Raw genomic sequence first — 23,119 nt, forward strand, 5'->3', positions numbered from 1 at the left:
TGTTTTTACCTGCATTATTATCAATCTTTAATATTGTTTTTTATGTCAGTAAGGTGCTGCTGGAGTATGTGAATTTCCCCTTGGGATTAATAAAGTATCTATCTATCTGTTGTGCTAAAGTTATTTTTTTTAAATACTAACATTACCTCTGGAACCATTATCAGAAAAAATACTGTATTCATTTTATAAAAATTATATTCCACATAATACTTGCAGTAAAACCCTCACTTAATACTGGTAAGAATTTCTGACCCCTAGGATTCGAGATCAAACACCATTACATACACCAGGCATGAAGAACTATAGTCCTAATATATTTTCCTCTACTAGTTTAGCAGATGCAAGAACAGCCTCTGCTTGGCAAGCAACTTAAGCCCTCCTATAGGACATTCAGAAAGAAAAAACAAGGCCACAGCTGTAGGTCAATTGCTAACTGCATCATCCATAAGACTAGGTCTTTGATGATATATGCAAAAAAGTAAAACAATGAAACACTAATCATTCATGAGTGCAAAACACATACAACTGAAGCCATTTTCTTTCAATAAAATGCACCTCAACTTATGTGCCCGACATGCTAACAATTAAATACAACAAAACAGAATACAATACATAAAAACAGAACATACAGATGGTTCCTTGTCAACTCTTGCCTCATTCTCACAAAGACCATCCACATCACTGAGGTGTTATTTTTTTAATCTAGGAGTTCTTGGGCTAAACTGGCTTATCGACCTATTGTTTACTTATTTAAAGAGGTTATGTAAAAAGCGATATTTTCCCAGGAGACAAATAAAGTTCTACCTATACAGATACCTATATATCTAAAATGAGCTCAGGAGGAGATTCTACCTTGCTTTGAAATTTGTGTAGATTTCATTATCTTCATATGTAGTGATTCAAGTGTTTCATACTTTTGTTTTCAGCACAAACTCAGGAAGGTCAGGGTCATGTGCAGCTTTCTATTTGTTCTAACAACACCTCAGCTGAATAGAGTAGTTTTGAACATGCAAAAGCATATTATGAAAATACACAATAACCAATGGTGATGAATATTTTTCATTTGTGATTATTAGTCACCAAGGTCTTGGGTGTGCAAAGATGACATGTCTTATGTCTGTTCTAATGAAAAAATTAAATACACCTAGGTAATCACAAACACCTGTGACACCAAGTGTCCCAAATATTATGGTGCCCAGAAATGGGGAAACTATGTAGAAAAAGTGTTTTCATTTCAGCATGGTGTGATTGCAATTTATGCAGATACCCTTAAATTAAAGTCTGCAATGTGCACTTTAATCATGTCTGAAATGTTTGATTTGTAATTTAAACTGTGGAACAAAGGAGTAAATCAAGGAAAATGAGTGTCTTTCCCCTAAACATTACAGAGAGCATTATATATGTCTTCAGGAATGTTGGATGTTAATCCTTACAGACACAGGGAGACTGTGCAAACTCACATGGAAAATGACTAACTTGGGACAATAATTGCATGAAATATGTGTAAATAATTTGGGTTACAATCTTCACCAAGAGTTAATATCATGTAATACTATAACTAAAATATTATGATTTATTATCATTTCTTATAAAGATTAAATAAAGGGGTTTTAAAAGGGGAAAAAAATAAAAATATTTATTTTAAAAAAAGTCACTTTCACTCATTTTGAGCCAAATTCATAGTTGCAGCAAAGTGAAGTAGGGAAAGTGAAGAGCTTATGTAAAACCAAGAAAGGCAGTGATATGGTTTAGAACTGAACCCACGAAATTATGACAGCAGCAACAAAATATTAGAAATATTCTATCAATATCTATCTTACTAAACCACAGTTAATATATGCACGGCGGACGCACAGAGGCGCATGCGCACTGCGGCCTTGGCGCCCGCCCCAGAGTCAAACGCAGCGGCTTTCCAAAACGTGGCGGCTTCCCAGAGTCAGTAGGTGGTGCCCGAACAACACAACCTGTACAGTCAAACGCGGCGGCTTCCCAAAACGCGGCAGATTCCCCAGAGTCAGTAGGTGGCACCCAAACACCACCACCTGTAAACTAGACTTGCTCTAATCCACTGTGCCAGTAATGTAGATCACATAACGGTCATTCAGTTTGGCGCCCGCCCCAGAGTCAAACGCAGCGGTGTCCCAAAACACGGCGGCGCCCGCCCCAGAGTCAAACGCAGCGACTTCCCAGAGTCAGTAGGTGGTGCCCAAACAACACAACCTGTGAGCCACACTTGCTCGAATCCACTGTGCCAGTAATATAGATCACATAACGGTCACAGACTCTAACCCCGCGGCTTCCCAGACTCAGTGGCTGGCACACGAACACCACAACCTGTAAACTAAACTTGCTGTGCTCCACTCTGCCAGCAGTTGGTGTCAGCAAAGGCAACAGAATCACGTCTCCACAAAATGAAACCACTTTAGTACAGATATGCTTATGTAATTAAATGACATTTCCCCAGACGCACCCACCCTCCACGATATGTCATCCATCCAGATATCGGACGGAACAGAAACTGATTGCCATTCTTGGATTTCCGATTCGCTAGCGAATAGCGGGCTTACTTGTTGCTTATAGTGCAGAATGACACAAGAACTTGAGACATTACAAGTGGCAACTGAGAAACTTTTCAAAGCATCGGAAGGCAGCAAATAGTTAGTGACTTTTACAAGCAAAAAGATAAAAAAGAAAACAATGCAATTAGTATGTCTTATGGTCAGAATGCAGTATGCATGCTGTGGTAAGCTTTAATACTGTTGCAGATACTTCACAGAATTTATGCTTGACTGCATACGCATTGACACCGATTTTTTTTTTTTTAAACTAAATCTATCACAATTAACCTCCTTGGTGGTTATTACAATTAAACCTAAGCCAGACTTTCGGCGAGTATAATGATCTGCTTTACAACATTAAGCCCGAATGACTCTTGGGAAAATATTCTTCTGACATCTACTGGATGAAAAAACATGCTGCGAAAAAAATGTATTGGTATGCATTCTGCCACTTTATGGTACCTCTGTGGTAAATCATCAATATTCATGAGTGGGGCAGAGCCTTCAACCAAAAACACAATAGAAAATGAAAATCAGTAAAGCCATTTTAAGAACAAACTAAAACTAAACCATTGCTTAATATGAGTGATAGTGATGATTATGTGAGTCGACATGGACAGCGAAAATTATGCATATGACACTGCAAGACCAAACAACCGTGATATGCCTGGTGAATTCAAATCGTGTGAAAGTTCACTGTGGCCTTGCACTGGGTATGCATACAATAACACAATGGGTGCATCAATAGTATGGTTCAGCCCTTGACATTATACCATCTCCTGGACAAGCAACAGAAAAACATATTAGGAAAGTGTGCAAAGAAACTCCCTTTTACTTTCCATATTGCAACATTGGGCTATGCATTGTTGACTTTTTCAAAACATGCCACACAAAGTATGTGTACTAAATCTGCATTAGTATAGCATTGGACACTAGACATATAACTTTGAGGGTAGCATGTAAACAGAGAGTTAACCACTTCTGTATTATTGACTTTGTGCCTTGGGTTTGAATTCCACAATCAGTCACTGTGTAGCATTAGTATGTTCTCCACGTGTTTTTTTTTTTCTCTTTGTAGTCTAAAGAGTTTTCTTCTGCATCCCAAAAGTCAAAGTTTGAATACTTATGACCTGGACCAGAACCACAGAGCAGAACTTCAGTTTCAATTACCTGTACACTGTGTGACCGACATGTGACCAAATGGCTACTCCCAAATGGGAGTGGTAAGTCTACGCATGAATGTATAATGAGTAGGCAATGACAGACAGCCATTCTATTTTATCACAAGCAAGTTTGGGGAAAAAAAACACTAAGGCAGTTACACTACTTTTACAAAGACAAAAACTGCACAATAACCACTGTGCTTAAAAGGTATTAACCAATTAAAAAATGATATCCGAGTAGATGGAAAAAAGAAAAAAAATGAAAGGTAAAAAACAGACATTCGAGTGACATTTCAGATATCTGTGCAAATAATCCATCCATCCATCCATTTTCCAACCCGGCTGAATCCGAACACAGGGTCACGGGGGTCTGCTGGAGCCAATCCCAGCCAACACCGGGCACAAGACAGGAACCAATCCTGGGCAGGGTGCCAACCCACCGCAGTGTGCAAATAATACGGAACTTTATAAAACAGACAATATTTTGGTGAAGCATTTTGCACAGTGGCTATTGCTGCTGCCCAACAGCTACAGAAAACTAGTTTTAACTCTTGGCCTGACCATAGTGAGTGAGTGTGTAAATGTTCACCAAAAGAGACTTGTATTGCATACATCAGCCCTAGATTGGATGCATCTGTTGCTGCTGGATTAGGCGGTAGCTTTTCTAGTCTCCATCCTGAAATACAGTAGCGGAGTTCAGTAACTGGATAGATGGACATTTTAAGAAGTCAATTTTGCATCACAAGAAAAACAGCACTTACAGATTTAGTTAAATAAGACTTAGCATATTTCTGTTACTTACATCATGGGCAAACTGGTATGGAATAAGCCAGGTTATAGGCTGTCCCAAAACCTCAGCCTGGTAGTAAATTCCACGAATGGACAGAAATACCTGAGGAAAAATAAAAAACCATGAACCACCCCTTAACACAAACAGAACATATTAACTTAGTCACATGAGGTAAAAGTGTACAATTGCTTTGTGTTACTCTTTGGCAGATGTTGCTTGTAAACTGTTTAAACATATAGTAGGCTTTAATCAAGTACATCAGCTTAATCAAAATCATTATGATCGAAATGATTAAATCATTTTGAATCAAAGCTCGAGATGGAGTCAATTCACTTTATTTTTGCTATAGATTTAAATGCTTAACTTTCTTTTGTTGATTTCATTGTATTTTGCCCTCTCTTTGGTCAGCTTTCTCCCTTCATTGTATCTTAATAGTATTAATTAAAAACACCCAGGCAAACAACATAATGGTTTATTTAAACAATTAGAACAGCTGGAAAGGTAGAATGAAAATCAAGATGAAAATATTGTTCAAAAGCAAAAAAAATGCATTACTCCCATATAACTGCTTAGTACAACTTAATTTTTAACTAAACGTTTTCTAATTTCTATATTGTTCCCAAAACACAGAATCTGGGAAATAACAGTTCACTCAATTGTCCCAGGATTCCAATTAAAAGCAGAAGCTGGTTGGAACAAAAACCTGCAGCCACAGTTGCCTTCCCAGAACAGAGTTTGAAAACCCCTGAAGACACAATAATGTTGCTTGCAGGAAGCCTAGTTTAGCCAGCAAAACAGATTTTGTGGCATTACACGGTTTCAAATGGGAAAATCATACAGTACACTTCAAATGGTAAATGAAATGCAGCAGGCCGTGACAGTGTGTTGGCTGCAAGCAAATGTGAAAAAGAATCAAGTAGTGGTAAAACATGCCCAGACATAAAAAATAGTCTCAACACAATAAAACCACTTGTTTTGCTGCAAAAGAAAAACAGTCTGTACATTTCCCCATATATGATAACAATATCAAATGTTACAAAAAAATAACCCTTAATAAAAGTCAAGAATGCGCAACAGGATTCTTTGATGGTGGAGTATTGTGATGGTCAGACATTTACATGATGCTTTCATAGAAACTGAAGAAAAAAAAAATCGAAGTGTCTGTTTAATGCGATTCTGAATACATAAGCCAAATTGCAAGTTCAGCTAATTTATTGAAAATTGTTTTGTTTTTTAAGGAAATTGTGTGTTTTTTACACAACCAGAGCCAGAAGTGCTACTAAATGTTTCATTTCTATTCATTTTAAAAGTATTTTATAAACCTATAACTGTTTAAAATACCCACAAGTAGTTCATTTTTTAAAATATACATTTCTGAAAATTTTAGACAAATGTGTATTTGGTAAAAAGTTTATGCACTTTGTGTTTAATTTCAAATTAAATTTTGTTTACAACTCAACTAATCAATTAATCAACATAACTGACAGATTAAATCAATTATAAAAATAATTGTTAGTTGTAGCCCTATATAGCTGGAATTTTATTTTCCTGCTTTCCATACTGCATTGAATCACTTGTCAGCCTAAAGGTGAAGTTGAAGGGACACCGTATGCTTAAGTGTCTACATTTCTAAAATAATTTTCATTCCCCCCAAAGACATTGTGCACACTGGTCTAAAGCTAGAATTTAATTGTAAGTTTAATTATTCTACCTTTTAACTTAGCTCAAATAATTAATCTCAGTCTTTCTTCAAAAGACACTCAAAAACTTGTTCTATTAAAAAACACACTATGTAAACCTCACATATTTAAGGAATGCAAAAAAGCAGATTTAAAAAAAAAATCAAAGATAGCTTCTGTCTAATAATTTTTTTCTAAATGCCCTAGGTTCTTGTCTATAAGCCGGACTCATGTATAAGCCGGAGACCAAAAATCATACGAATTTTTAAAATAAAATCGTATCATAGATAAGCCGGACTCATGGATAAGCCGAACGTACTATAACCTATAACTAATAGAAGGGAGGGAGGTCAGTGGTCTAACTCGCACCCATTTAATTTCTTTAAGGGGGGGAGAGAGTGTGAGATATTGGCGTCTCTCTCACTCCCTGCATGGCGCGGTTGGAGTGGCCGGAGCACGTTCTTTCTGCTCTGGGCGTCGCCGAGTCAACACGCGCGCGCGTAGCGGTCATTTAAATTGTGATTTTATATGTAAGCATATTTAAAAATATATCGCGGATTTTTTGCTGGTTCGCGGATTTCTGGCGGACAATGGGTCTTTTAATTTCTGGTACATGCTTCCTCAGTTGGTTTGTCCAGTTGATTTCATACAAGGGACACTATTGGCAGATGACTGAGAAGCTAGATTGCTTACTTTTCTCTCACTCTTGCACTGACGATCTGTGATCCTGACGTATGAGGATTGCGCAAGGGGGCTGTTCGCACACCTAGACGATACGGACGCTCGTCTAAAAATGCTGAAAGATTATCTTCACGTTGCTATCTTTGTAAAGCTGATTCCTGAAAAGACATGCTGCACAGTGCTTCGCATACTTAAAAGCTCGAAGGGCACGTATTGATTTTTGACTGAAAAACAAACTCTGTCTCTGTCTGTCTGTCTGTGTCTCTCTCTGCTCCTGACGGAGGGGGGTGTGAGCTGCCGCCTTCAACAGCTTTGTGCCGCGGTGCTTCGCATACCTAAAAGCCAAACAGCACCACTGATTTGTTTGCTAGAGATTGTTTTCTCTATGTGACATTCTGTGCTCCTGACACACACACACACCTTTGAAGAGGAAGATATGTTTGCATTCTTTTAATTGTGAGACAGAACTGTCATCTCTGTCTTGTCATGGAGCACAGTTTAAACTTTTGAAAAAGAGACAAATGTTTGTTTGCAGTGTTTGAACAACGTTCCCGTCTCTCTACAACCTCCTGTGTTTCTGCGCAAATCTGTGACCCAAGCATGACAATATAAAAAATAACCATATAAACATATGGTTTCTACTTCGCGGATTTTCTTATTTTGCGGGTGGCTCTGGAACGCAACCCCCGCGATGGAGGAGGGATTATTGTATAAGCCGGACTTATGTATAAGCCGATATTCTATTTTTCCATTTTCACAACTTTTTTCCTTAGATAAGCCGCGGCTTATAGACAAGAACTTAGGGTACAAACTTTATCAAATAAAGTATGCTTTCAATACTAATGAAGTGATGTAAATTTTCCTCATACTAACAGCAAAATTTTAAAGTGTGCTTTTGTAAAGCATGAAATAAACCAATGTGGTCATAAAATGTTCCCAAGATATTCTGAAAGACAAATCTGTTAAAAATATGCCAGGCATACTAGGTAATATTGGAAAAAATTATCTGGTCAAAGAAACTTTCACAATAACTGTTTTAAAAACAATTGGCTAATTATTATGATTATGTCTATTTTGTACGAAGTTAAAAAAAAAAAAAAAAAAAAAAAAAAAAAAAAACTTTCTAAAAGAACTATTTAATAAATTTTGGTCAATTAAATTTAGATTAGATCAACTTTATGCATATACCAGCAAAAAATGTAAAACAAAAAGACACAGACAGAAAGGACAAATAATGCTATCAATAAATAAAAATTCTGCTAAATGAATTTGTATCAGCATTTAGTTTGGGATTCAGGAAAGAAGCACTGAATTGCCTGACAGCAACACACAGAAAAGACCTTTTAGTACAGTGCCTTCTGAAGGAGATGGATGGAATTTTTTACAATGGTATCCAATTTTGCCACCATCCTTTTTCCATAGCAACTTCCAGTGTAAAGACGGGCCCCATAACTGATAAAATCTCCATTTCCAAACACCTCTTAGCTAATTTGCTTTTATAGGAGATTAAACATAAGTGAAAATATTCTAGGGCGGCACGGGGGCGCAGTGGTAGCGCTGCTGCCTCGCAGTTAGGAGACCCGGGTTCACTTCCCGGGTCCTCCCTGCGTGGAGTTTGCATGTTCTCCCCGTGTCTGCGTGGGTTTCCTCCGGGCGCTCCGGTTTCCTCCCACAGTCCAAAGACATGCAGGTTAGGTGGATTGGTGATTCTAAATTGGCCTTAGTGTGTGCTTGGTGTGTGGGTGTGTTTGTGTGTGTCCTGCGGTGGGTTGGCACCCTGCCCAGGATTGGTCCCCTGCCTTGTGCCCTGTGTTGGCTGGGATTGGCTCCAGCAGACCCCCGTGACCCTGTGTTTGGATTCAGCGGGTAATGGAAAATGGATGGATGGATGGAAAATATTCTAATTACAAAATAAAAACACCTTCCAAATTAAAAAAAAAGAAATCACACCTTTCTGAGGGAGCGGGAGGTGACAATGTAATTCATCCATTCCACTGTAAGACGGCGGCAAAGCTGAATTGTTTGAACGTGACATTTTCCTGTACGAGCAAATGTAGAAAACAGGAAACACATACAAAGGGCATCATCCAGATCACGGAGGGCATCAATGAAAGTAGGATACCTGGGAAGAAGGAAACACAACATGCAGGAAGAATTAACACAAACAACAAAGCTATTATACAGTAAACCTCTCACGGTAATGCGAGACAGAAATAGGCAAACAATGTAGAAGAACAATCAATCACATAGATCAGAGGACTAGAAAGCTATTCCTGGAGCAACATAGTAGCTGCATATTTTTACTCAAACATTTCCTAATTAGAAATTAATTATTGCTATAAACATACACTTACCTTAATGTTACACTCCTCACTTATTTAAATGATCTATTTTTCAAAAGGCAGAATATTACAATGGCATAATACTTAAACAAATAATAATAATATACCAGATACAACCATTTACCTCAAAATCAATACAGAGAAAAAGAAAAAACACAGAAACAAAAGGGGAAAAATCAAAGCAAAATAAAAAAAATAAAAATTACTTTTAAATAGAACAATTAAGATGCCACTTGTGAGCCAAGGATGTAGGGCATAGTGATGTACTGTATGGTCCAAAGGAGGAGTGTGGTTTGAGATGACAATAGTCAATAAAGTAATAATCAGTTCTTGAGTAACTATGACGTACTGGCAAGAACAGGGAATATTCCCTTGAATTTGGATGTACAAATCTCCATAGGTGTGGTAGATTGTGAATCGCAATGAATTGTGTAATTGTCGTTGCAGTTTTAGATGTTAAAGTTGCTATAGTTGAGGACTTTTCCAAGTCTGGATTTAAAACTCAAATCTCCAACCATTATAAAATTTTATGACTTCTTCCATTAAGAACAAATGCAAATATACTTTACATAAACTCTCTCTCATCCACATTAGGTTAGGCACATATCCATATACCAGAATTCCTTTAGATTTGACTACATTATCCACCAGCATGATATACTGTAGCACAATTCAGGATTGGAAAATAAATCTTTTGCTACATGCGGGACTATTTTATGGATTAAAGCAATACTTTAAAAAAATTACATTTTTATTTATATGTTACTACGGCCGTGAAGTTAGTAGTGATGGAAGAGAAACATATTTTAATCTGTATGTTCACAGAGTTTCTGATAGAATGGGACCCAATTTTGACCAGTGCTAGGCAGATGCAAACAGTATCAAAAACATTCACAAAAAAAATCTCATGTTACATAATCTACACGTCAAATCACCCAGTCTGCTTACAGCACGGAAAAAGCATGTAACTCGGGAAAATCAAATGATTTTATTATCAGTAAGCCCCTTTATACAGACTTTCAGTTCTGAATTGAAGGCAGGATTATTGACCAATGAATAACTAATAAAAAAAAATCAAAACTGAGGAAAAGATTTTTTTTGTAGTTTAAAATATTGCTGGGAACAGTCCACCATCACAATAAATGTATTACTTTTCTGGACTGTCAATTGGCTTTCTGAACCTGAAGACAGAATAAGCAGGAACAATGTTTATTTCTTGAAAATCAAAGAATGCTGAAAGTGAAAATGCCATTAAATTTCTAAACAAGGTATGACCAAATCTCTTTCCAGACTTCCTGTGGAGAGATGTCGCAGGATTTACATTTCTAACCAAAATTCATCCCGTCTAAAGGCTATTAATGATCGTGTTTTTCAAATTTAAAACGGCCACCAAGTTATTGTGAAGCGGGCTAGGAAGAAACCTAAGCTATCTAATGAAAGCCAGGAAATCTTTTTTCTTGACTTTTGTTCAGCAATAGCTCAAGTCAGGAAGACTATGGCTCCAGTCATTAAACATGTTCAAGGACTAGACTTGCAACCTTTTTTGCTACTCATCCCAAGATTTCACATGCCTTGGGACATGTAATGAGAATTCTATCCATTATTTGATTTGTAATCATGTTTGCACCAGTACAGTGGAACCTCGAGATACGATCACCTCTGTATACGAGAAATTCAAAATATGAGGAAAGTATGAGCGAAAAATTCAGATCTAAATACGAGCATTGGCTCGCGTAACGAGCCAGGCTGTGGGTATAGCTCGCGGCTTAGCGAGGGGGCGTGGTAGCTGTTGCGAGCCGCGATCTGCGGTGTCTGCGTTTCTCACTTAAGTGCACAGGTGGGAAACTGCCCACATCCATGATTGTTCCTGTGGCTGATGGGCTGCAGCTGCCATGTCCTCCCCGCATATATAGAGAAGCGCGAGCCGGTTAAGGGGGGAGAAGAAGTAAAAGAAAAGAGAGGCGAGAGAATGGAGGTTGCGGCTGGCAGGCAGGCGGGCGGGCAGGCGTAGGAAGTCGGTGCAGGAGAGCAAGCGAGTGCAGGCTCGCGTGTAGCTAAACAGTGAGCTGAACAGGCGAGCCAAACAGCTGAAGCAGGACGGTGTAGAGAAGGTCAGCTGCATTAAGAGTGTCTCGCCTGTTGCAGAGCCCGCAGGTGAGACGCTAACAGAGAAGAAGCACCAGGGATTGTCATCTGTTTTTTAAAGACTGCATCCTTTTGACGTTTTAACCTCGTGTTAAAGGATTGTTATTCTTGTGTATTTTAAACCTCCACAACTGTTTTAAGGATTATTTATTTAAAGATTTATTGAATGCTCTACTGCACTTTGGACACCTGTTTTGATTCTTTTAATAATCAGTTATATTATTTACCAGTGTTATTTATTAAAGGTAGACTACAGTATATATAATTTATTAGTGTTATTTGTTAGGAAAATTGATTTTTATGTTAATATATTTGGGGTGCGGAACAGATTAACTGGATTTCCATTATTTTCAATGGGGAAGTTTGTTCTAGATACGAGAAATTCGCTATACAAGCTCAGTGCTGGAACGAATTAAACTCGTATCTAGAGGTTCCACTGTACTAAGTTTTGAAAGTTGGCATTGGTAATGAAGTCAAAAATTACCTACTGAACCAACAGTTCAGTGGTTGCCAAAGCGGATCATCTTCCATATCTTTCTGTCCTCTGCATCTTGCTTTGTTACATCCATCACCTCCATGTCCTCTCTCGCCACATCCATAAACCTTCTCTTAGGCCTTCCTCTTTTCCTCTTCCCTGGCAGCTCTATCCTTAGCATCCTTCTCCCAACATACTCAGCATCTCTCCTCTGCACATGTCCAAACCAACGCAATCTTGCCTCTCTGACTTTATCTCCCAACTGTCCAACTTGAGCGGACCCTCTAATGTCCTCATTTCTAATCCTATCCATCCTCGTCACACCCAATGCAAATCTTAGCATTTTTAGCTCTGCCACCTCCAGCTGTCTCCTGCTTTGTGGTCAGTGCCACCGTCTCCAACCCATATAACATAGGGAAGGTCTACAGGATGGTAGTGAGACCAGCTTTCACTCTTGCTGATATCCGTCCGTCACAAATCATTCCCGACACTCTTATTCACCCATTCCACCATGCCTGCACTCTCTTTCTTACCTCTCATCCACAATCCCCATTACTCTGTACTGTTGATCCCAAGTATTTAAACTCATCCACCTTAGCCAACTCTACTTCCTGCATCCTCACCATTCCACTGACCTCCCTCTCATTTACACACATGTATTCTATGTTGTTCCTACTGATCTTCATTCCTCTCCTCTCTAGAGCATATCTTCACCTCTCCAGGGTCTCCTCAACCTGCTTCCTACTATTGCTACAGATCACAATGTCATCAATCCACAGAGTCCACAAGACTGTCAACCTGTCCATCACAACTGCAAATAAGAAAGGGCTCAGAGCTGATCCCTGATGTAATCCCACCTCCACCTTGAGTGCATCCGTCACTCCTACCGCAGACCTTACCACTGTCACACTTCCCTCGTACATATCCTGTACAACTCTTACATACTTCTCTGCCACTCCCGACTTCCTGATACAAAACCACAGCTCCTCTCGAGGCACCCTGTCATATGTTTTCTCCAGGTCCACAAAGATGCAATGCAACTCCTTCTGGCCTTCTCTATACTTCAACATCCTCAGAGCAAATATCGCATCTGTGGTGCTCTTTCTTGGCATGAAACCATACTGCTGCTCACTAATCATCACCTCACTTCTTAACCTAGCTTCCACTACTCTTTCCCATAACTTCATGCTGAGGCTCATCAATTTTATCCCCCTGTAGTTACAACAGTCCTGCACATCCCCCTTATTCTTAAATATCGGCACCAGTACACTTCTCCACTCCTCAGTCATCCTCTCACTTTTAAAGATTACATTAAACAATCTGGTTAAAAACTCCACTGCCATCTCTCCTGAACACCTCCATGCTTCCACAGGTATGTCATCTGGACCAACAGCCTTTCCATTTTTCATCCCCTTCATAGCGGTCCCTCCTTAGTGTCCAACCTCTCATACAACTCATCATACGCCTTTTCTTTAGCCTTCGCCACCTCCCTCTTTACCTTCCACCTTATCTCCTTGTACTCTTGTCTACTTTCTGCATCTCTCCGACTATCCCACTTCTTTGCCATCTTCTTCCTCTGTATACTCTCCTGTACTTCCCCATTCCACAACCAGGTTTCCTTTTCCCCCCTTCCTCTGTCCAGATGTCACGCCAATCACTCTTCTTGCCGTTACCATTACTACTTCTGCAGTAGTTTCCCCAACTGTCTGGTAACTCTTCCCTACCACCCAATGCCTGTCTCACCTTCTCCCTAAACTCAACCTTGCAGTCTTCCTTTTTCAACTTTCACCATTTGATCCTTGGCTCTGCCCTCACTCTCTTCCTCTTCTTGATCTTCCCTGCCACCACTCTGCAGTCTTCAATCTCCTTCAGTTTGACTCTTCTGAATAGGATGTAATCCACTTGTGTGCATCTTCCTCCACTCTTGTACGTAACCCTATATTCCTCCCTCTTTTTAAAATACGTATTCACCACAGCCATGTCCATAGTTTTGGCAAAATCCACTATCCTCTGACCTTCTTCATTCTTCTTCTTGACACCATACCTACCCATCACCTCCTCGTCTCCTCTGTTCCCATCACCAACATGTCCATTGAAATCCGCTCCAATCACCAACTACTCAACCAACACTAGTCAGATATAAAGCTGGGATACTTAGTCAGTGGGCTTCAAGTAGTGCTGGGCTGTATACCGGTTCATACCGAAAAATGTTTTTTATTGTTTTTATGATATAGATTTTTCTTATACCGCAACACCGGTTTAAATTACCATACCATATTTATTTGTTAAGCGCTTAAAAACACAGCATTACAACCGACCAAAGCGCTGTACAGTTAAAACAAAACAGGACTAAAAACAAAATATTAAAAGCAAACATTAAGAGAGAATTTGAACTAAGAAACTAAAAACAGGTCAGAGGACCCAATAAAATAGAGAAAATAGCGAAAAACAAGTAGAAAATGAAACAAGAATTAAAAGCCAATGTGAATAAGTGCGTTTTTAAGCGTAATTTGAATGTGGCAACTGAAGTGGCTTGCCTAACCACTAAGGGTAGGGAGTTCCAGAGCCTGGGTGCACCGACGGAGAAAGCCCTTTCACCACGAGCTTTGAAACGTGCCTTGGGAACGGTTAGAAGCAGCTGATCTGCGGATCTAAGAACGCGAGGGAGATTGTATCGATGGAGCAAAACACTCAAATAGGCGGGGGCTAGACCATTTAATGCCTTATAAGTTAGGAGGAGTATCTTAAAATCGATTCTGAATCTAACCGGCAGCCAATGTAAGGTTTTTAAAATTGGAGTAATATGTTGGCCTCTGCCACTCCCTGTTAGAAACCTTGCAGCCGCATTTTGAACCAGTTGTAGTCTAGAAAGAGTGGCTTTGCTGATACCATAAAGGCAGGAATTAGAGTAATCAAGCCAGGACGTAATAAATGCATGGATTACTGATTCCAGGAGATGGTTAGACAGAATAGGCTTGAGTTTGGCGATACGCCTGAGCTGGAAAAAACAGGATTTTACTGTGCTGTTGACTTGAGCATCCATTTTCAGGAACAAATCCATTTTGATTCCGAGATTAAAGACAGACGAAGTTACTGGAGTGGGAAGAGAGTCGAGGCCAAAAGATGGAATCTGTTTGTAGTCGGGACTAAAAACAATGACCTCGGTTTTTGAATCATTCTGGTGAAGGAAATTTACAGCCAGCCAATTCTTAATGTCAGATAGGTAGTCGAGGAGAGGTTTGGTGGAGTCAGTTGGCTTAAGGGAAAAATAAATTTGGCAGTCGTCAGCATATAGGTGATATGAAATTGCATGTTTTCTAAAAATTGCACCTAAAGGAAGAATGTAGATTGAAAAAAGTAGTGGCCCAAAAATGGAACCCTGGGGGGACCCCACATGGGAGTAGGACTGATTCAGATGAAAAATCATCCAACATGACTCTAAGGGTCCTGTTGCAGAAATATGACCTGAACCAGTCGAGGGCTGAGCCAGATACACCAGCCCAGGATTCAAGTCGGGAGATCATGATGCCATGATCGATTGTGTCAAACGCAGCAGATAGGTCGAGAAGAACCATAATCACATGAAGTCCTGAGTCCAATGCCAAAAGGACGTCACTTAGGACACGTAAATGCAAGGTTTCTGTGCTATGTTGGGGCCTAAAGCCTGACTGAAAAAGGTCCATTACCTGATGGTCCTGTAAGTGATGAGTTAATTGCTCATAAACTACTTTTTCTAGTATTTTTTGACAAGAAAGGTAGTTTGGAAATTGGACGAAGGTTGTAAATTGCCTAAACGACGTTCAGAACATGGTGCAGCAGGAAACTGTTCAAGTGGGGACCTTTTTCACTGCTACACGGCTAAACACAGATTTGTTGCGCGGGGGTTCTTTTTCACTGCTACACCGCTAAATAGGTAGTGGTAGTGTAGGTATTACGCGGTGAAAATGGACAAAGAACATTCCGAAACTGAAGCTGTAGCTGACGATAAAGTTGAACATGATGACACAGAAGAACTTTTGCTGAAAAAAAGGAGTCACGTCCGTTGCCTGGAGATTGTTTTAAAAGGTCGGATGTGGACCATTATGTTCAAATGTGTAAATACTGTTTCTATACTACTGGATAATACTGCAAGCCAAGTTGTACTTGTTTTATTTGTTTTCAATACAGTGTAATGTACCTGGGTACTGTGTAATAGTGTGACGACACGTTGACTTTATTCTCGACGGTAATGACGAGAATAAAATCGACATGTCGACTTTAATCTTGACATAAACGGCGAGAATAAAGTAGAAATGTCGAGAATATGTTGACTTTATTCTCATAATTTGTCATTAAAGTAGAACATCGTAAACTAAACTTCATCGTAAAATTAATATTTTATTTACTAGATTTTCTCAAACCCCGTCATAAATTATATAGCACATTAAATGCTTTGTGTTGTGTTCCCCGAGCTTCTTAAACTGACTTCCTCTTGCACGAAGGAGGCGCCGGCAGCGATCGTCGCACAGAATACATTCACTTCATGATATTCCTGCTCTCTGAACATTTAAAATGCTAAGATAAATACTTGATATAATTTTCATGGTGAAATGCATTAAAGCATGTATTAATCATGTGGGGGCACAGCGGCATGGAGGTTGCACTGCTACCTTGCAGCAAGGTTATCTCGGGTGTACCCTGCCTTGCATTTGCATGTTTTTCTGGTGGGTTTACTCGGCGTGCTTCAGTTTCCTTTCAAAGTCATATAGGATGTGGGGTTTTGTTATGCTATATTGACCCTGCTAGTGTATGTTTTGCTCGTATTCACCCTGAGATGTGCTGGCGACTCGTTCAGGGATGGGCGCAACCCTGAATAGATGGCATAATTAAACACGTATAACGAAGATATTTTTAAAGTTCTGAACACTCCGTGGGCTAAGTTTATAACTAGATTTAATTTCACAAAGACGTTTATCGTGTGGTGATTGGTTATGTGGAGAAAGAAAAAGGAAGCATAGGAACTGGGGTTTTGGTATGTCAGATAGAGACAGCATGCGTGCAATAAAGAAAGCCCGCTCAGAAGAACATGCATTGAATTCTGTGTTCGTGTCTCCGACCACCAGATCACAAACCCAACATTTACACAATATTTAAGTTAAACCTGTGCGATACCCATTAATACATCCAGTTTTTTGGAGCCTCGTCACACCTACCATAAAGTTCTCTACACTGAACATACACCTGGGGACCCGTTACTGCGAGGGAGCAGCACTACCGCCTCACTACCGTGCATATTAAATACATGCTTTAATGCATTTCATCAAGAAACTGATATCAAATATTAATCTGAGCATTCTAAATTTTCAGAGAGCAGGAATATCATGAAGTGAATGGATTCTGTGCAGTGATCGCGGTCTCCTGTTAGTGTGAAGGAAGTCAGTTTAAGAAGCGCAGTGATTAACAACTGGGTTGGGGAACACTTAATACAAAGCATTTAATGAGCTGCATTAACTTATGACGGGGTTTGACAAAATCTAGTAAATTAAATATTGATTTTAGGAAGAAGTTTAGTTTACGACATTCTGCTTTAATTATGAAGTAAACTATGAGAATAAAGTGGAAATGTCGACTTTAATCTCGACATTTAGTTTGTTTTTTTCTTCCCTGTGTCCATATTTTTTTTTTTCTTCACCGTGGCCCTAATACGATTCTGTAGGGCTATACCACAAATAGCATTATAAATGCAAGTTTAAGTTTTATTATTTATACATATAGCTTAGCTTGAAGCACGGTCCATATTAATGCAGTTTGCCTAAATGATGGTTCAGTTGGTAAAGATGTCATCACCAAGTTGCGCTTGTTTTATTTTAATTTGGTGAATACTGTGTAATACACCTGGGCTTGAAGCCTTGAAGTAACAGTGCAACTATAAGTAATAATACTATTATTTATTTTATTGTTATTATTTATTAGTTTAAATATTATGCAGTTTAATGATGGTAAAGTTGTTTAAAAAGTCACTTTAATGTGTCAGTGGACAGAGATTGTTAACATTAACAGAAAGCGTAGTTGGTTTACAAAAAATATTTACTATTTATTCCTTTTCTAAGACATGTTCAGTGCAATACAACTTTTGACAAGCACTTCTGGATATTTTACTAAGTCTAAATGCCTCTTTGGATGGTTGAAAATATGTTGTCAAAATTTGTTTGTTTGCAAAATTTGTTCAATAAAAAGGTTCTATATTTTGACTGCATCTGTCATGCAACGTGATCCCTTCTCTTCATTAGTGCCAACCCCTTGAAAACTATCACTTTATGGGGCCATGCAAACCTGTATTAATACTTGTGTGCACTTTAAAATGTTTTTTTTTTTTTTGCACAATGTACAATGCTTTTGACAGTGGAATAGGTTATTCTTAGCCAGTAACTGCAGTGGAAAATGTGGTTAACATCCACTCATGCATGGGGGGAAAAATACCGTCGAATACCGTGAAACCGGGATAATTTAGAAAAATACCGTGATATAGAATTTTGGTCATACCGCCCCACCCCTAGCTTCAAGCCTGGATTAGTGCTGATTAACTTCTTCTCTTACATTTTATTAATTATCTGCACATAGGTATTGGTGGATTGAATGGGGGTTAATTTTTAGGAAATTGATGGTTAGTAGGCTGTTGAATGGTTTTGGATGCTTGTGTTTCTGGTGTGGAGAGGTCACGCAGATGCAGAGACACTCTGGTGCTTTTTATCTTATTGATTTTCTTCTTCTAGGTGTGTTTGTTCTTTATTGTTCCATGGCCAATCTTCTGCTTGCCTATTGGAACATCTCAAGACTTGGTTTGGGCGCAAAGCATATTGCTATCTTGGATTACTTATGGTGAAACACAGTGGATGTTGCGTTCATTCAGGAATCTAGGCTAATGTGTATCAGCTACCACTAAAAAATGTGGAGTGGAAATACTCCTCCAGTGCGACTTGTAGCCAAAAATACCTGACATGAATTCAGATGATGCTAGCAGATTATCTTACGTACCGATTGAACTGGTTGGTAGGAAAATACCCTTATGTTGCATTTATTCATAAATACCATAACACACTGCATTCTTTTAACATGTAAGGGGCAAAATTCTGAATCTGAAGGGATTCAATATTACCGCTGGTATGGATACAAATGCCTTTATGAATACACTGTAGAGAAAAGCCAAGCAAAATGACACCTTTTATTGGCTAACTAAAAAGATTACAATATGCAAGCTTTCGAGGCAACTCGGGCCCCTTCTTCAGGCAAGATGTAATACACTGCTAAACAAAACCCCAGCCTCTTTCTCAACGCATTCCTCAGTCAAATCGCTTGCTGTGCAAATTTGCGTCTGATTTGAACTTGGTTGATTCTTTTCGGCTGTTAAATCCCTCTGCTAAAACTTTAGTCTTTTCTTCCAGGCACTGGTCATATTTGATATTAGATTACAGTAATCCCTTGCTATATCGCGCTTCGACTTTCACGGCTTCACTCTATCGCGGATTTTATATGGAAGCATATTTAAATATACATCACGGATTTTTTGCTGGTTCGCGGATTTCTGTGGACAATGGGTCTTTTAATTTCTGGTACATGCTTCCTCAGTTGGTTTGCCCAGTTGATTTCATACAAGGGACGCTATTGGCAGATGGCTGAGAAGCTACCCAACCAGAGCGCGTATTACTTATTAAATAAAACTCCTCAAATATATTGTGAGCACGGGGGCTGTTCGCACCCCTAGAGGATACGGCCGCTCCTCAAAAAACGCTGAAAGATTACCTTCACATTGCTCTCTTCCTTGCTGGGCTTACATATGGCTGCTTTGTCAAGCGATATGCTTCCCACACTGTGCTTCGCATACTTAAAAGATCAAACAGCACGTATTGATTTTTGATTGTTTGCTTTTCTCTCTCTCTCTCTTGCTCGGACATTCTCTGCTCCTGACGGAGGGGGTATGAGCAGGGGGGCTGTTTGCACCCCTAGACGATACGGACGCTCATCTAAAAATGCTGAAAGATTACCTTCACGTTGCTCCCTTCTGTGCAGCTGCTTTGTCAAGCGACATGCTTCCCACACGGTGCTTCACATACTTAAAAGCTCGAAGGGCACACATTGATTTTTGATTGTTTGTTTCTCTCTCTCTCTGACATTCTCTGCTCCTGACGGAGGAAATTTAAAAACGTCGATTAAGATGGTTCGGCCACGTCTGTAGGATGGATGGAAATCGACTACCGCACAAACTCCTATGGAGAAAACGTCCTCCCGATTGGAGGATACAACAACAAGCACCGAAGATGACATGGTTGAAACACGTAGAGAATGACCTAAAGAACCAGCGCCTGACAACAATCGAAGCAAGAACCGTCGCAACCGATCGACTAGCATGGAAGAGTGTGGTGAACAGAGCACGGAATCCAGCGGCACCAACAGCAGCGTATTGGCTAAGAGGTCGACCTCCTTTCCAAACGCCAGCTATGAAATAAAGAAGAAGAGGACGACGGAGGGGGTGTGAGAAGAGGGGCTGTTCACACACTGGCATAGAGGATACAGACGGTCCTCTAAAAAATGCTGAAAGACTACCTTTACATTGTACATCCTTGCAGCTGCTTTGTCCGGCGGTGCTTCGCATACTTAAAAGCCAAACAGCCCTATTGATTTTTGTTAGTTTTTTTCTCTCTCTCGCTGACATTCTCTGCTCCTGACGCGCACTCCTTTGAAGAGGAAGATATGTTTGCATTCTTTTAATTGTGAGACGGAACTGCCATCTCCGTCTTGTCATGGAGCACAGTTTAAACTTTTGAAAAAAGAGACAAATGTTTGTTTGCAGTGTTTGAATAAATTTCCTGTCTCTCTACAACCTCCTGTGTTTCTGTGCAAATCTGTGACCCAAGCATGACAATATAAAAATAACCATATAAACATATGGTTTCTACTTCACGGATTTTCACCTTTTGCGGTGGGGGGGGGGGGGTCTGGAATGCAACCCACGCGATAGAGGAGGGATTACTGTACATTACTAAGTTGCATGCTTCCCTTTCCATTACCGCATCTCTTAAAATGATCAGTCTCAAACACCATCGCTACACAATGATGAAAACTGACCTTCCAGCTCCATCATCCCAAGCCACTCGCTGGAGGGTTCAACATCTTGGCCATGTAGGAAACATTTCTTTGATATGCCAAGTGTCTATTGTTCTTTGTGTAAAGAAAAACTTCCTAATGTTTGTACGATATTTACCCTTAAGTTTTCAACTGTGTCCCCGTGTTCTCAAAGCTTAAACAATTCAACAACATTATCTCCAGCTCTGTTGATGATCCTGTGGATGGCTGTAAAATGTTTATTTGTGATCTCACAATTGGATTTGCCAGTGATTTGGCTTGGCATGCAGGTAAGAAATCCTTGAACTTCAATCTCACCCTTGTGTGGCGAATTCAGAGCATGAGCTATTGATCTCAAGCATACGCTCTTAATTAAACTCCTTTCTGTCACCAAACCCTTGTACGTTACTGGCATTGAAATTACAGAAATCTGAGGTTTGTGCCACTATTTCAACCAGGGCTGTGGAGTCGGAGACAATTTTGGGTACCTGGAGTCGGGGTCGACAAAAATGTACCGACTCCGAATAAATTAAAATTGTAATGAAAAAAAAATTCAGCAAGTTCAAATGTCTCATTGCACAAACAATAATCATAATTAAGTACTTCTCTGATTAAGAATAAAGCCCAGTGCATAGTTGTGTTACTATTAGTGTGAAGTTCAGATGAGCCATTATACAACCTGACATTCACATATTGTAATCTGGATTATGGTACATTACAAAAAGTGTTTTCATTTTATTTTAGATATAATGTGTTTAAGAAGTTAATTTGAGTGTAAACAAGTGTAATGATGTACACGTAGGTGTGTGCTGTGGCTTGATGTGTGTTCAGGGATTCTGTCTGCACTCTCCACATACTGTATGCTCCCACCCAGGGCTGAACTTTAGCATAACTTTGCACACCACCTGCTCTAGAAGATTTTAAAATTACAAAGGAACAGATTCTATGCATTGTGACAGATAATGCTTCTAACATGTTAAGCACAATTGAGAAAATGAATAAAGCAGGTGAAGAAAGTGACAAACAGATATTAGAGGAAGACAGTTCTGCAAATATTGGAGAAAGTGAAACCAAAGAGAACGGTGAAATTTTGGATAACATTGCTAAAGAAGCATCTAAGCTTACTACCATTCAACATATACATTGTGCTGTTCATACTCTGCAACTTGCAATAAAAATGGATTGAAAGATAGTCATGCAGCTACTCTTAATTGGCAAATAACTGTTGTAGCTAGGGCCCCTAAAACAGACGCCATTTTGAAAAAGACATGCAGGAAAAGGAGCCATCTTGGATCAAACAACATGCTGAGGAAGCACTTTTAGAATACTCTAGACGAGAACAGGCCATTCAGCCCAACAAAGCTTGCCAGTCCTATCCACTTATTTCTTCCAAAAAAACATCAAGTCAAGATTTGAAAGTCCCGAACGCCTTATTGTCTACCACACTACTTGGTAGCTTATTCCAAGTGTCTATTGTTCTTTGTGTAAAGAAAAACTTCTTAATGTTTGTACGATATTTACCCTTAAGTTTCCAACTGTGTCCCCGTGTTCTTGATGAACTCATTTTAAAATAACAGTCTCAATCCACTGTACTGATTCCCTTCATATTTTTAAATACTTCAATCATGTCACCTCTTAATTTTCTTTTGCTTAAACTGTATAGGCTCAGCTCTTTTAAACTTTCTTCATAATTCAACCCCTGTAGCCCTGGAATCAGCCTAGTCTCTCTTCTCTGGACCTTTTCTAGCACTGTCCTTTTTGTAGCCAGGAGACTAAAACTGCACACAGTATAGTGGAACCTCGGTTCACGAACAAATCGGTTTACAACCAAAAAGTTCGCCAAACTTTTGCCTCGGTTCACGACCACATACTCAGTATACGAACAAGCCAGTTTCCCTTTCGGTTTGTACATGTTCAGTCTCTCCCTGTGCATTTCCTGTGCAGTGAGCAAGAGAGAGAGCAAGAGAGCACGACACACACACACAACACACAGGCAGCGCGAGAGAGAGACAGATGCACACACACAGGCAGCGCGACAGAGGGGGCTGGACACATAAGGTAGGAAGGCAGTTAAAGAATGCACTGGGCTTGATTTTGTTTTCACTTCTGTTTACAGCGATCGGTTCGTAGAGTGCATTGTTGCAATGTCACTTTTCTTGGTGGTTTATTAAATTACGGATTTTTTCC

The 23,119-nt window shown here is 39.5% G+C and overlaps 1 protein-coding gene across 1 annotated transcript in view; it reads right to left on the reverse strand.

Moving 5' to 3' along the window:
• pes (pescadillo) overlaps positions 1 to 23,119 on the reverse strand; it is a 79,776-nt gene that overhangs the window by 33,648 nt on the left and 23,009 nt on the right. Inside the window, exons 5-6 of the mRNA XM_051921475.1 lie at positions 8,822 to 8,993; positions 4,524 to 4,613 (exon numbers count right to left, since the gene is read on the reverse strand). Coding sequence (XP_051777435.1) covers positions 4,524 to 4,613; positions 8,822 to 8,993 — 262 coding nt within the window. The remainder of the gene's footprint in view (positions 1 to 4,523; positions 4,614 to 8,821; positions 8,994 to 23,119) is intronic.

This window comes from Erpetoichthys calabaricus, chromosome 18 (genome assembly GCF_900747795.2).
Source record: "Erpetoichthys calabaricus chromosome 18, fErpCal1.3, whole genome shotgun sequence".
Taxonomy (NCBI): Eukaryota; Metazoa; Chordata; class Cladistia; order Polypteriformes; family Polypteridae; genus Erpetoichthys; species Erpetoichthys calabaricus.